This window comes from Pelobates fuscus, chromosome 5, assembly GCF_036172605.1.
Source record: "Pelobates fuscus isolate aPelFus1 chromosome 5, aPelFus1.pri, whole genome shotgun sequence".
NCBI lineage: Eukaryota > Metazoa > Chordata > Amphibia > Anura > Pelobatidae > Pelobates > Pelobates fuscus.
This window is the reverse complement of record NC_086321.1, coordinates 68,780,701-68,796,550: the sequence shown is the minus strand read 5'-3', so window position 1 is coordinate 68,796,550 and position 15,850 is coordinate 68,780,701. Positions and strand designations below refer to the sequence as shown.

The window sequence follows — 15,850 nt, the reverse complement described above, 5'->3', positions numbered from 1 at the left end:
ACACTCTGACACAGCTCATACCCATAAGATGGAGGCGGCGAGTATTCCACGCGGCCTCCGACAAACGCGGCCTGAGTTCGCCTGTTCACAAATAGTGGCACAATCTTTGAAGTGGCTCAACGCAATATTTGACCACTTTTGGACTTCTATGGATCATGCACACACATACACAGGGACTTACCTTCACTCCTACTAGCTCCTGAGAACTGTCTTGCAAGACGAATTTGCCTGACTAGACTTCCACCGCCAGTCACCAGAGCAGCAATGCAACGGAGACACCACACGAAGCCCCTACAACGGAGGGCGCACCACACTGCACTGGCCCTTGTGCTCACTCCCACTTGGCCAAATTCCAAGCCAACAAGCATGTTCCATCCATGCATGACTCACCGGCCAAGAAGGCCCTTGGCACTAACTGGTGGATACAAGCGCAGGCGGAGTGCCAAGATGACATCCAGAGGACCAATCTGCTATACTCGGACCCTCCGGCTTACTTTACCGGCCTGCCGACTTCTGGAGTTGGGTGAAGGGGAACTCTGGCAACATTTAAGACTAACAAACTGCATAATAACAGTGAATACCAGTCTGCTCTATATTTTTGATTAATTTTGACCTGTTGGCATTTAAGTTTATTTTCATACACATGAGGCCTACCACGCTGTACTATTACTATGATGACAAAGCCCTGTGGTTTAATTCCTACGATGTGTGCATCTCAACACCATAGTTATTGTCATGACCATATGATAATGTTTATTCATATGCTTCAACTGCTCTGTCACACACGCAACATTAATCTTGTCTTACTTATTCTACTTAAAGAAAATGTGCCCATGATATGCATGCCATGCTTATGTCCTACTATGTCTGAATTTATGTGTTTGACAATTCTGTCGTGGCATCATTGGCCTTGTCTGTTATCTTGCGAACAACAAAATAAAGAATTTTAAAAAGAAAATCACCCTCAGTCAGTAAGCAAAATTGCAGGCTTGCTCTGTGATCAATGTTTGCAATAACTTGCAGTTATAACATTGCCTGAGTGTTTATTTGCCAATGATATCATATATTATGGAATGGTCAGTGGGACATCAGCAGTGAATGAGTAATAGAAAGGCATACACATGGCAGATGGCACCATACCTATTATGTCCAGTGTGTGGATTGTGCACATTAAATACATTACATTATATATATATATATATATATATATATATAGATCTGTGTGTGTGTGTGTGTGTGTGTGTGTGTGTGTATAAGGGACTTGATTTACAAATGTGCATAGGGATTTTGGTAGTGCACAATTGTTTGAGCGCAGGACTTATTTCTGTATATTTGAATTTGCTTTAGTATTCTAGCCATGTTACAAAGTTGCAACCCACCCTATGTGTTTCCTAATAAGGGTTAATAAGTATTTAGGGCTTAGAAAAATTAGAAAAATACCTTTCTCTGTATTCTAAATATTTTTACATCATATTTTGCTACTGTGGTGTTCATTAAATCAGGAATTGTTGAAAATTTACATGGGGATTGCATATATTAGTCCAAATCAGTTAATGTGGCCAGTTAGCTGAATTAGTAAATAAATAAATAGCAAATATATATAAACCAAATCTTTCGGTGTTAAAGAGATGTGATTTGGGGGATATACATTACATACATTGCGCTGTCCTTTGTTATATGTTTATTATTTAGAACTGTTGTTGGACATATTCAAGTAACTCCTGAATTTATTTATGTGACAATTTGTAGAAATCAATAACTTTTCAGCTTTTTAGCTATTCATATAACATCATTATTTCATGTTAATAAGTTACAAATTTATGGATTACAATGCAAAATAAATAAGTTAGAGCAGTGCTATAGATAACATAACAAAAATATTATAGGCAGCACCTGGAGATGGGGAGAATTCGGGATTCCCTCTAACAGCAAAGAACAAAAACTAAAAGGAGTACAGTATGCGCCAAGGGCAAAAAGTGGAGAGTAGAGAAGTAACAGAATAATAAAAATACACTTAAAAAGACACATACAGAGGTACAATAAGGTATCAGATATGGTATAAAGTCACAGACTATGTCTTTTTCTTATTACTGATTGATTGGCGATAATTAGGGACATTGTCTGATTTCATGGATTGTCCACAAGATAGATTTATGGATACTTAAACCATAACATGCATTAAAGTTGATTACATTATACAAATTACATAAAATGTAGCTTTTAATAAATATACCTGCATTTTCATTAAAGATTATCATCATATCTTAACTTCTCTATCTGGTTACTCTTTTCCAGAGCACCGAGCAAGATCTTCACCAGCTACGTATGATGTCGTTGAACCAGTGAAAGTGGATGAAAAGGGAACTTTTTTATCATTTAACTTATTCCATGGTGCTAAAACTATTCGAAGAAAACGTGATCTTACTTCTCAAACGGCACATTACTCTATCAACTATAAAACAGGAAGTCTATTTTTTAACCTAAGCATTCATGATGGATTCTTCTCCGATAACTACATTCTAGAAAAGAGGGCTGGAAACTACAGTAGTGCAAAAATTACCCCACGTTCGAGAAGAAATTGCCACCTTATTGGTACTGTGCAAGAGAATCTAGAGCGTGGATTTGCTGCTATTAGCGCCTGCAATGGGCTGGTAAGTCTATATTATTACTGTATTCATGGACTTAAATGACTGTCTCACCGAAACAGTTTGTTGTTTCAAAGTAGGAGTATACAGTAGTTTATTTAAGTATACCGTATATACTCGAGTATAAGCCGAGTTTTTCAGCCCATTTTTTGGGCTGAAAAACCCCAACTCGGCTTATACTCGAGTCAAGGTCTGTATTATGGCAATTTGCATTGCCATTATACAGACTGGGGGGAGAGGGGGGCTGGCAGAGCTGTACTTACCTTTCCTGCAGCTCCTGTCAGCTCTCTCCAACTCCGTCGGTCCGTTCAGCACCTCGGTCAGCTCCCAGTGTAAATCTCGCGAGAAGCTGCGGGAAGTATGCCAAAAGATGAGAACACCGCGTGCCGCAAGCAATTCATGGGGAACATTTAGACAATTTTGACAACTTGGGCATACAAGAGAGATACTTTATATCTGCTTTACCAAAACTCTTCTTAAAGGAAAATTCTAATCTATCTATCTATCTATCTATCTACGGTTTTACATAGCAAGATATAATAACAATCATCCGTTCCTTAGAAGGTATTACAAGGTCACTCCAGACCCTCAAATAACTTTAACTTGCTGAAAAGCTTTATGTGTGTAGAGTGGATCTTCTTTTTTCATTTTGCAAAAAATGCAGATTTCAATAGAAATGTACCCTTTTATAAATAAAAGTAAACCAGTAACCTGGTTACACCCACTTGGCTTTTGAAGCAGACAACAGGTAATGTTACTTCCTGTTTTTTTTAGCTCAATGCAGCTGACCTCAAGACGAAGCAGTTGCCCAGAGCACCTGACTTACAAAGACTTCTCATTGAGCTGTATTTAGAAGTCTGTGATTGGACAGCCACAGAAAGTCTGGGCGGGGTTAGAAGGGGAGAGCTTACAAAGGACAAGACAAGAGAACTGCAGGTTTTGCATGCTGATTTTAGCTATATCCCCAATGAAAAAATACATAATTAAATGCATGCAAGTTTTAATTTTGCGTATATCTACAAAACAGTGATTTTTATTTATTTTTAATATGGGCAGAGGAGTGACCCTTTAAAATTATGTAAATACAACCTCAGATGAAAAATACATGACATATTACATTGTGTCGTGATGCATTTAACGAAAATAAGACAAAATGGAGAAGTCCAGTATTTTTTTGGACTGGAGATAGCTTTGTAGTAGCCAGTACTGTGAAATGCTTAATATTTTATTTAAAGTTGTTCAGGTGACTATAGTGTCCCTTTAATAAGCTTTCCAAATGATTCAATACTGTTCCTTCCAAAGAATTTTTCTTCAGAAGTCACCATTAAAGTCTATGGGGATTTATGTAGATACATCACTTAGAAATTTTTTCTAACACTATTGAATCTTTTTTAAAAACATTACATGGAGGTCTACGTAAGGAAGAAGAAGCCTGTTTCCTGATGAAGATTGTAAAAAGCTTATTATGAGATTGCACCCTTATACATAAGACGTTTATATGATTCACTATAAAAATGTAAATTCTGTTTTTTTGAAGTGCCTTCTTATGTTATTGCAATTACTATCTGGTACATGATTTTGAGTATTCATACGAGGGAACACAGGTGAAATTGTGTTTTACTTTGGGATATGGTCATTATTTGCTGCATAATATGTTTGTGCTATATACATAATTGTCATTTTATAAGTGTAACTGTGCTAACAAAAACACAAAATAACATAAGCTCATATGCAAGTGATGCCCTCTATTTCAAATAATACATATTGGGCAAAGTGATTGATTTTATCTTGGTTCTCATATTTTATTGTGATTTAGCTATCATATTGTATAGAACATTTAGATAGTTGGCATTTCAGTTTAAGTGTTTCAAATTTTTCTCATATCACCACAATTTCATTTTAATGATTGAACCCTTTCCCTTCTAGACTGCAAGTTTTAACACACTGTTTGTTTGGGAGTCAACTTATCCATTCTTCACAGTTCTCTCTCTGTTTCATCCCTTGACACTTTAAAGTTTATATTCTGGTATAGGTCGCCTTTCTGATTTAATGAATTGCTAAAATATTTTTGCTGTTTTATAAACATACTTTACTAACAATAATGCAGAATAATTTTGGAGCTAGAAGTAGTAAATATGCATATAGTGAGCACTAGACGCAAGCGTCAGCGAGCAATGAAAAGGCACTTCCTGAATGGCGTATCTCTCAATTTAGAATGCCTTTCAAACATTTACATAGTTACAATTGGACAACTGTGTTCTCGACATAATAATTTTGCTGCAGCTGCAAGTATTCTGTATACCGTACACTATTTAAAATAACATCTGTTGTCTTTTCTGTAAACGAAATTGCTTTCTCAGCTTACACCAGACAGACAATATCTATTGACAGCCATTTTACCAGTGTTACCAGCTGCCTGATTTAGCCATTGCATTTAGATGATGATGTTCTGTGCCTGCTTTGCTTCTTTTTTTGGGGGGGGGAGGGGGGGTGGTACAGGGGGGAGATTTGCGGCAGGGTTTTACATTATTAGAAATAATGTGTTCAGCTGTAATAATAATAATGAGATAGCTGATACATTCTGTGGATTTCGCAGCTGTATTAAGCGCATACTCATTTATTGTGAACATTATTGAAGCACAGCGAACATTTATGTTTAACTGAGGAAAGCAAAATATTGAAATGTCTAATTTCAAGAAATAAACACCGCATATTACAATCATGTGAAACATGCTCATATTCCTGTCTATAAAGATACAAACTCTGATTAGTGACACTTAAAGAAATACCCACGGCACCATAACAACTTCATCGGAATGAAGCTGTCATTATGCCAGGAGAACACTGGTGCCGGTTTACCATCAGGAGTTAAACAATTCACGGATAATTTAAACCCATAATCTTCTCTCTGGTGTCAATTAGCCCCGCCCCTTTCTCTTTTCTGAGATTCTTCAAACAGGAATTAGCTGAGAACATCAGCTGACACTGTAAGTAAAGCAGCGGCTTCCAATCTATAAAAATTAGAAAAATACGTACATTTCTCAAGACATTTTGTAAATGGGGAACACTACAATACTAGTTCAAAGATGGACAGCTGATGAGCAGTTTAATTCATCTCTAAGAGAGACCATCGGTTATTATTACATTAAATATTTTTATGTATTTTATGTAACATATTCTTATTTATGCTACAGGGCCGTTGAATGCTTCAATCTGATTGGTTGACGAACGTTCTAAGGTGTGCATTATTTTCAGGGAGACGCACGGCTAAAGTAGCTCCAGACAGCTCTTGATCCCATTACAGTTGCGTAAGAAATTAGTCCTACATACAAGAGTGTTTTAATGACAAAAACTTAACAAACGTCTTGAAATACATCATCTGAACAATGTTTCGAGGTGTGGTAACTGTAGTATAAGCAGAATATTTGACTCCAGGCCATTGAATTATTAGAAAAAAATAATGCACACCCAAGGTGTAGAAGGGGATGAGGGAAGAATTATTTATGGTTCTGTATGGAAAGAAATTCTAGTATTTTAGTATTTTCTTCCATTCGACCTTTTTTCACTGCTTTTAAATGAAACCGAAAATGAGATATATTAAAAAAAATAAATCAAGATGTGAAATCTCGAAAAGGATCAATAACCAACTGCAGTAAAAAGCTGCTGCAAATCCTATCACTTTCAAAGGCACTGTTGAGCGATTGATTGTTATTTATAGCGTATTATTACTGAGCAAAGGGCAAACATAAACGTATTTCAACTTTACATAACATTCTCGTTCTTTTTCCTTAAAATGTACTTTTACAGTATGAAATTGCTATTGCTAGGCAAAATGCATTTAACCAAAGGTCAACCATCACAATGCAAGCAAACAGGAGCTAGGAGAAAGAGTAACAATGGGGACTTTTTTTCGTCTGCTGCACTCTATAGAGTACCCATCTTATACCATAGATTTTATAATTATTTATGGATGCATGGATGGAAATACTATTTGGGTTTATGCCAATGAAAGGTTTTTGGTGTTCGAGATGAAAGGTTACCCCATGTTCTGATGTGATTATGAACCTTAAGCTGTTTAAAGGAATTTTTGCGTTAATCACTTCACTAACAACATTGAGTATTAATGTTATAATTTTCATGTATTTATAGAATGTAATTTAGTCCATAAAGCCTCACTCACCCACATTTGATCACCAAGCTGTACAGGAAATGTATCTGCTTGAAGCCACTAGTATAATAATGTCTGCAAGTTTGCTGAAAATGTCATCTCCCCCTTAATTTCAAACAGTAAAGGTAGTTTAAGTGGGTAATGGTATTCCTACAGTCAGGAAGGTGGAGTCAATGGACTCTACAAGTTCACAGTTAGCATCACATTAGCATCCTAGAGATTGCAGATAGACACAAAAATGGACTCAAGAAATAATCCCGGAATTTAGCAGAGTCTGCATCAAAAAGACAACAAAAAGTATAACACTAATAACAATATTTCTTATGGTTCAAAAATTTGGATTTTTTAAAATTATATTTAAGTTTTATAAAATGGAAAAATGAGGACAGCAGTATATATCGAAATAAATTTTCCCAGGATAACCACCTAAATAAAGTATGTACAATCATCTCTCTACTGTTGTAAGGCTTCATCTAAATAGTCATCTTTATTAAGAACAACCATCGGCCTGACGAGTGAAAATGTCATAGTCATGTTTCAATTCTTTAATGGCTTTATGGCCTGAACTAGACAAATTGGATTTTCTGTGTTTTTTTTTTATTTGTGTGGGTGTAAAGTTAGCTAAACAGCATAAATCTTTCTCTACAAAGCAATGGTATAATTCAATCATTTACCCCTTAATTGTATGGGGTATAAATTACTCTTGTTCTCAAATGTGTCACGAAAGAGATTATTGATATCATTTATCAATTATCTGTAGAGCTTCACAAGTGTTGTCAAGAGATAGTGATTTAAATGAAACAGACTCAACTCACCAGGGAACAAAACTGACACATCACACAAGGCCTGAATGTTATCATAATTCTTACTATCAACCTCATCAGAATCTACCTGAGCAAAGTGGCCGGAAAGGGTCAGTTTTCTAACAAAACAGTTAACATCAACTAACGTATAAAAAAAAGATTGAAATTATAAGACAATGCAAAATAAAGACCCTTTTCAAGAACTTTGATTTTGGAGTCAGTGAGAATTGATAAGGACTGCAGAGATTGATAAAGATTCCTTTAGCAGTTTTAGATCATTTTATTTTAGAAATATATGATTTTACCGTATTTACTATATGTGGGAATTATGCATGGATGCAGACATTCTTGTAATATTCTTTTGTCATTTTCATGACTTTTCTTCTTCTTTATTATTTTTTTTTCAACAAATAAACAAACATCAACAACATACAATTTATACAAATTCTCTTTAAAAATTCAATTTCCAGTAGGCTAACCAATATTTACTCTTTTATACTAACTTAACCTTTATTAAATTTCACTACATTTTCTTTAAATCTATGAAAAGCCAATATATGGAAATCCTGTTTAAATTTAGAAAATGACACTTACACACATTAGAGGCATTTAGCGTGGGGATCTCCCTCCTCCCCCATCCTTTTAATAGTTGATAAAGTACCTAAAAGGGTATGCTAGTTCAAATTTCTATGCTATTAGAGCATTACTTTAATTAATTCGGAATTTCATTAACCATTTATGCCAGATTTTGTAAAGAAGATATCCCTTTAACATGGCATTATAGCAGAGCCGGCATTTCCTATAGGAGACTTAGGCAGTAGCCTAGGGCGCTCCTTAGTTAGGGGCGTCGCCTGGAGCGCTGGCCCTCCTCATGCAGCAGCCACCTGAGCGCTCTATAGAGAGCAACAGGTGGCTGCAGCACTGCCCGGGCCGCCGTGTCCCTGAGGGCGCACCGGCCCGGGGACGCAAGATATGAGGGATCAGCAGGAGGGAAGCGCTGATCCTTAAGTTGAGTTAGATTTTTGCACTTGGTACCAACAAATAGATTGCAAATTTTTATTTTTTTTTCCCAGGAGACCTAAATGAATTCTCATATCTGGAATGTTATATTTCAAGGCTTCTACTGGAGTTGAATGGAGACATTTATCTATCATACCCAGTGGCGTACACACAATCCATGGGGCCCCGGTGCAAAACTGATCCATGCCTCTCCCATCCAATCCGTGGGCCCCCCCAGACACATACTTACAGACACACACACATACACACAGACACATAAATACATACAGACAATTGCACACATACAGAGGCACAGACAGACATACACACACATACAGACAGACACACAGACACATACATACAGACATGCATGCATAATGACAAACACACAGACAGACAGACACACACATACATATAGACAGAAACACACACACACACCCCCGACAGACATACTCACAGACACATACAAACACACACATACACATACAGACACATACATTCACACACACATACAGACACATAAATACAGAGACACACACACACATACATACCACTTTCTATCATGTATTCTTTAATTTTTAGATTAATTGTGTTTATTTTATTTGTTATTTCTGGGTTTGGACTAATTTTATTAAAGGTTTTAAGCTTATAAAGTTCTATAAATAATTCCGATATATTTTTTAGTCTGTTTTTATTATTTAGAATTTCCATTTGAATGAGTTGGCCCCGGGTATCACATTTAAATGTGCACCATGCATTTGTGCCACTTGTATCTATATCCCAATTTTCCTTAAAAATGTTTCAGTATTTACACAAACGTCTTCCAAATTTTTAGGATTGTTGAAAAGTGCGTTCCTCATTCTCCAGTAGTTCTCTCTCAGATTGTACGAACAATTTAATTACAAAATAACTGGGTTGTGGTCAGACCACACAAATAAGCCAATCTCCCAACTAATACAGACCCTAATAGCCAGATTTGTTGTTAAAATCATGTCCAATCACATTCATTTGGTTTAAGGGTTCTCCAAGTGTCATAAAGATTAAACCTTACCAAAGTTTTTTGAAAGGCTTTAGCCATTCTCTTACTAGAAGAATCCAGCTTCTATCCATGTCGACATTAGTCACACAGTTTAAGTCTTCCACGCATAGGAAGGTTCCCTGAATCATATCCCCTATCTTAGAAAAAATACTATTAATAAAATGTACCTGCCTCTTATTGAGGGCGTAAACAATAAGAGAATTTCCTATAATTTAGTTTGCATATCAGGAAGAGATATTTTCCTTCGATATCTATCATTCAGGGATGTATTTACCACAAGGCAAACAAGGCATTTGCCTAGGGAGGCACTTTCAAAAAAATGACACCCCAAGCTCCCAGACAAATTACTTGTTTGCCTCGTGTTTTAGGGCTGTCCACCTTACTGTGAGCGAGTGAGTGTAGCTGTCAGTGTGTGTCTGTGAGTGAGTAAAAGTGTGTGTGTCTTTCAATGAGAATGGGTGTGCCTGTCAGTGTGTGTCAGTGTGTGTATGTCATTTTATGTGTATCTGAGAGTGTGTGCCTGTCAGTGAGTGGGTGTGTCAGTGTGTGTCTTGGTTAAACAGTGTGTGCCAATGACTGTGTATTTGTCAGTGAGTGTTTATCAGTGCATGTATCAATGAGGGCATGTGTCTGTCAGTCAAAAAAGTGGCCTTGACACAAATTGGCGGGGCAAATTTAGATTTTGGGGTTGCCCGAATTTAGTTGTGCCTAGGGCAGCACAAATCCAAAATACACCACTGCTATCATTTTATATATCTCTTCATATTTCACACTATTTGAAATCATAGTCAAAACCCCCCTCTTGTTTTTCCCCAATAAGGAAGAGTGCTCCAAAATAGGGAAACATTTATTTCTTAACTGAAGAGCATCTAGATGTCTGCAGTGAGTTTCCTGTAAATAACAAACATCTATGTGCTCCTTTTTAAGTTTGTCAAGCAAAATGAATATTTTCAATATTCAAATATTCAAAGAGAAAAATTCCAAACCATCCCCTTTCATGATATATCTAAAACTATATAGGAGGTCCCCCCCCCGCCGAATGCCTCTACATATGCCATAAAAACAGACATAAAACAACAATAATAACATAAGTTGATATTCCCTTGGGTTCTGGATTATCACCATACTGGTGTGAATCAATCCCCTCACACCCTAAACAACCCTTTCCCTTCTAAGCGGACATCTTGGGAGTCAACCCTTTCTCCTTCAATCTTGAAAAGATTATTAAACCTTTATTTTCCTTTTATTTTCTCTGTTCCCTCTCTCCTTTCCCTCCTTTAAACTTTGGAGGGTGCGGGGGGTGGATAACCGTAGCAAGGGCTGAGAATAATAAGAGGAAGACAGAGAAGGAGGAAATTAGAGAAAGGAAAAAGGAAGAAAAGCCAAAAAAAGAAAAATTATGACATTTCTTCGTCTCATACATCAGATTATAGATTTAAAAAAATTTTCCCCTCTGATTTTTATGTTAAAAGTTGCATCTTATTAGACATCTCGCTACCCTTACTGCATTGTACCAATTGTGTAATGTTAACGACGAGATGAGCACACAGGACGTATATTATATTATATTTAGAGATGTCCCGAACAATTCGCCGGGAACTGTTCGCTGGGAAACATAGCTTGTTCGCGGTCGCCGTTACGGGGGAAAATATGCGATGTTCAGTCCGCCCCCTATTCGTCATCATTGAGTAAACTTTGACCCTGTACCTCACAGTCAGCAGACACATTCCAGCCAATCAGCAGCAGACCCTCCCTCCCAGACCCTCCCACCTCCATGAAGAATAGGGGCGGACCGAACATCGCATATGTTCGCCTGCCGCGGCGACCGCGAACATGCTATGTTCGCCGGCGAACAGTTCCTGGCGAACTGTTGGGGACATCTCTAATTATATTATATTATATCATATGTTATGTCTAATAAATGGAAAAACCCTTGACGAGTAACTAGGCAAGCCTACTACTAATGTTTTGTTGGATACGCATTGAGCTATCATGTGTATAACAGTGCTCAAATATGTTGCGAATTAATAGGCTTTTGCAAAAGCCATGTTGCTTATGTTATCAAACTACCCTTGACAAGATGGGAAAAAAAAGTAGCATCTTATAATTCTCATAATATATATTTAATTTCCTTTTTCTCAAATATGTTGTGTAACAGGTATCCTCTTACATTCTACTTCTTATCTTTTTTATTTATTTTCCCTTACTGTGTAATAGATGCTTATAATTGCTTGTGCATTACTAATTTAAATTTCTTCCTAAAAAAAAGAAAAGTTCTTTATTGTGACTTCTGGACTGTGTCCTCTCTTCATATCCAATTTTTCAACTTGTGTTACACGTGTAAATTTATTTTTCTTCTCTTTCTACTAAATTTATTGTGTTAGAAAAAGTTATCTTGTGCTCTACTACTTCCTCAAACTTATCTTTCATTCTTTATTTATTTTCCCTTGCCATATGTTAGATTCTTTTAACCACTTGTGCTAAACTATAATAGGTTTCTACCTTATCCCACCTTTAACCCCTTAAGAACCAAACTTCTGGAATAAAAGGGAATCATGACATGTCACACGTCATGTGTCCTTAAGGGGTTAAAAGCAAAAAAAAAAAAAAAAACTTAAAAATAAAATATTTATAGAAAATAAATATTGCTCTCTTCCTTTATAACAAGGATGCTACCAAGGAGCTTGTCCATGCTCTAGTATTTTCCCGCATGGATTACTTTAACCCTTTCCTGATTGGTCTCCCCAAAAGCCATATTGCCCCACTACAGTCTGTCATGAATGCTGCAGCTAGTCTGATTTTCCTCTCTAGTCGGTCCTCTCACACCTCACCCCTCTGCCAGTCCTTACATTGGCTCCCTGTATCCTACAGGAGTCAATTAAAAGTGCTAACCCATACATTTAAAGCACTGAACAATTCTAGCCCCTCTTATATCTCTTCACAGATCCATAGGTATGCCCCTTCTCGTTCCCTCTGCTCTGCCCGTGACCACCTCCTGACCGCTGCTCGCACCCGTACGGCCAACTCGTGCTTGCAGGACCTCTCGCGGGCGGCTCCTTTCCTATGGAATAGCCTGCCTACCGCCATCAGACTCTCCCCTAGTCTTCAATCATTTAAGAAGGGCCTTAAAACCCATCTCTTCAGGAAAGCTTATGGCCTCCCAGAGTAACCTCTAACCTTACATACCTGTCTCTTGCTCTCTCCTATAGGACAGTGCTTTTCTCTCTCCTCCTGCTTCACCCCCACCCTATTTGATTGATATTTCCTGTCCTAACGTGTTTTATACCCCACCTCCTATAGACTGTAAGCTCATTTGAGCAGGGTCCTCTTCAACCTATCGTTCCTGTAAGTTTTCTTGTAATTGTCCTATTTAGTTACATCCCTCCTCTCATAATATTGTAAAGCGCTACAGAATTTGTTGGCGCTATATAAATGGCAATAATAATAATAATAACACAATTTCTCCTGGATTGGAAGTCAGGAGGTGTGCTATCCAATGCACCACAACCTGTTTTCCTACCATTTTCTCAAAAACTATTTCTATATATATTTTTTTCTATTTGTTCTTCCTCCTGTTCCTTACTTGTTTCCTGCTGGTGTAGACAAATAGAACATTTGTGGAGAAAAGTTCTAAAATTAACGAATCACCATTTCACAAAAAAATTTAATCATGCAACATTCCATTGGTACTAAGGGTGATTGCTCCAGTTTTTCAAGGTTTTCAAGGTTTGTTGCAGATCTACTTTTTATGCATATCTAAGCAGCAGTATAACACGGAATTAAATTATTTCATAGATATCTGAGGCTGCAATGTAGCAGCTAGAATCTGAGATGTGTTATGAAAAGTGTATTAGATTATTTCAATATAGTCCCCATGGACTCTAATCTTTACATATTTGAATCCCAGTGCCAACATGATAAAGTGTAAGAGAGTTTAGGTGGAGGCAAGTTCTCTCAGAAAAAAATAAATACTCAAATTATTGCTAAGATGTAAAATGTGCCAAAATAAACACTGGGAACACAATTAATTGACTCGATTGGAACATTTAGAATGATAAACTTGTCAAGTCTAAATAAATACAGAAATGAAAGTGTGATAGTGAGTTATGTGTTTTGAGAGATTTTAAGTGGGGAAAAAGCTCTAATGGATACACTCTATTACAAGGAATTCATAATAAAACAGCCAACATGAAAATATTTCACTTAATTTGCTGCTCTGTAGCCGCCACTTAAAGATTTTTTTGCATGTGATAAAACATGCAACATTTTTGGAGTAGTGAAAAAAAGAGCTTGTGCCAAAGACAAGGTTTTGCATGAGAAAAAAATAAACACATTTAATTTAGAAAATATATGAATGGATGGCAATTTTAAAGATGTCAGGAAGAAGAAAAATATTTAAATCAACTTTTTATCAAACTCATTAACCCATAACATTATTAATGCCACAATATTGTGCAATCAAAATGCAAAATGTTTAAAATAAATAAAAAATATAACTAAATTGAATAGGGTTCTCCAGGCCTCCTATTAAGTTGGAGGAACATGGCAATATGGTTGCTTGTGTTCCATCACACCATAGATGATGGTGTAAGGATTAATTAGAGAGCTAGTGGATATCTCATATTCACCTTGCAACATCACCTGAATATCATGATACAACCTCAATTATGTAGTCCAGAGATACTCCCATAATTAAAGGGATGACCTTCTTAATACTCTTTCCCTCAAATCATATAAGTCTAATGCATGGCAAAAATAGAGGACATTAACAGCGAACAGCTTCCAACCCACACCTCCCTTCATCTCCTGTGTGATGGAGGGGACTTTTTGAGTGACTAAATTGGGGTAAAATCCCATAAATATGTGAAAAGAGAATTTTCAATTGGTCCTGCCCTTCACCCCCGCATATGAATAAAATAACACATCTTCATGGTTACTGGAGCAAGGATGTTTACTGGATCCTATAAACCATTATTAACCCATACACAGTGGGCACGGAGTATATGTGAGTCTTCTGGATTCTCATTAGAACTTTAAAAAGTTCCATCCCAAAATGGGTTTTCAGTAATTCTAATTTTAAATGCTCACCTATAGCATATTGAGTTAGAGGATGTAGAAGGCTAGAAGGTAGGTAGAAGATAGTTTCAGGGCACCGAATGTCATCAATTTAAAAGCCTAATGCCACCATATTGAGATCAGAGGGGAAGTAGGCGGGAATCCTCTCAATTTTAACCCCCATACTGCTGCCTATATTATGAGGCAATAGTAAGGTCCATATTTCCTGTTCCTATAATAATTATTGATACATAATATCCAGTTAGTCCAATACATTCATAGCAACATGGAAAGTAGGTCCTGGTCAACATGTAAACACTACGGGTGGAAACCACAAGTGGAGCCTTAAATGCGAGTGGACAGGTTGGATGTTGAATATTAGATCATATCCTGCACACAGAAGAGCTATATGTAGAATTACATCTCAAATATAGCTAAACAAAGAGTTAATTGCGAGCTATTCAAAGAGCTATTTATTCAACTGAAAAATGAATCTTATTAAATTACAATTGTATTTAAACAAGCTGATTTTTAAACTCATATAATGTTATATTTCTGCAATGTTATCCTTTGAACCAAATAAACTGTACCCCTTGAAAACTTTAGAAAATAGGGACAAGGGATTTTGGCCCACATCTGACGTTTGCTCCTAAAGAGTGGCATATGGGCCCCATGTTCTAGCATTATATTCTGTGCCAAATTATTTCATAATAACAGGTTAAATAAATAAAATCAAGTCATTTAAAGTGTGTCATAATGGCCTGTGTGAAGTGCTCTTGCTGACATATTCATTTTCATAAGGCTCACAGTCACAGTGTAATTTTGGCTTATAGCCTTTGTGTTAGCAGAGGGGAGGAAACAAAAAGGAAAACAAAAGTACAAAAAAACAAAAAAAATACATTAAAAAACCCACTCATTTTAATTGCAGTGATGACAGCCTACAATTAATAGTCTTGCGAACAGCTTGTTTGATCAAAAATGCAATTTTTTTCTTTTGTTAATGATGTAGAATTTTATTTCTCAAGTCACAAAATTATAAGGACACTTGTTGGTCAGCAAAGCATTCTGGGTCAGATGGTGATGCATAGGCTGTCACACGCCTCTGCAGGATAGCAGAATAAAGGCGTTATTAAGCTGATGA

General features: G+C 36.7%; 1 protein-coding gene across 1 annotated transcript in view; it reads left to right on the top strand.

Annotated features, from left to right (window-relative positions):
• The window catches only part of ADAMTS12 (ADAM metallopeptidase with thrombospondin type 1 motif 12), a 544,067-nt gene that overhangs the window by 25,948 nt on the left and 502,269 nt on the right, over nt 1-15,850 (top strand). The window contains exon 2 of the mRNA XM_063453964.1: nt 2,296-2,651. Coding sequence (XP_063310034.1) covers nt 2,296-2,651 — 356 coding nt within the window. The remainder of the gene's footprint in view (nt 1-2,295; nt 2,652-15,850) is intronic.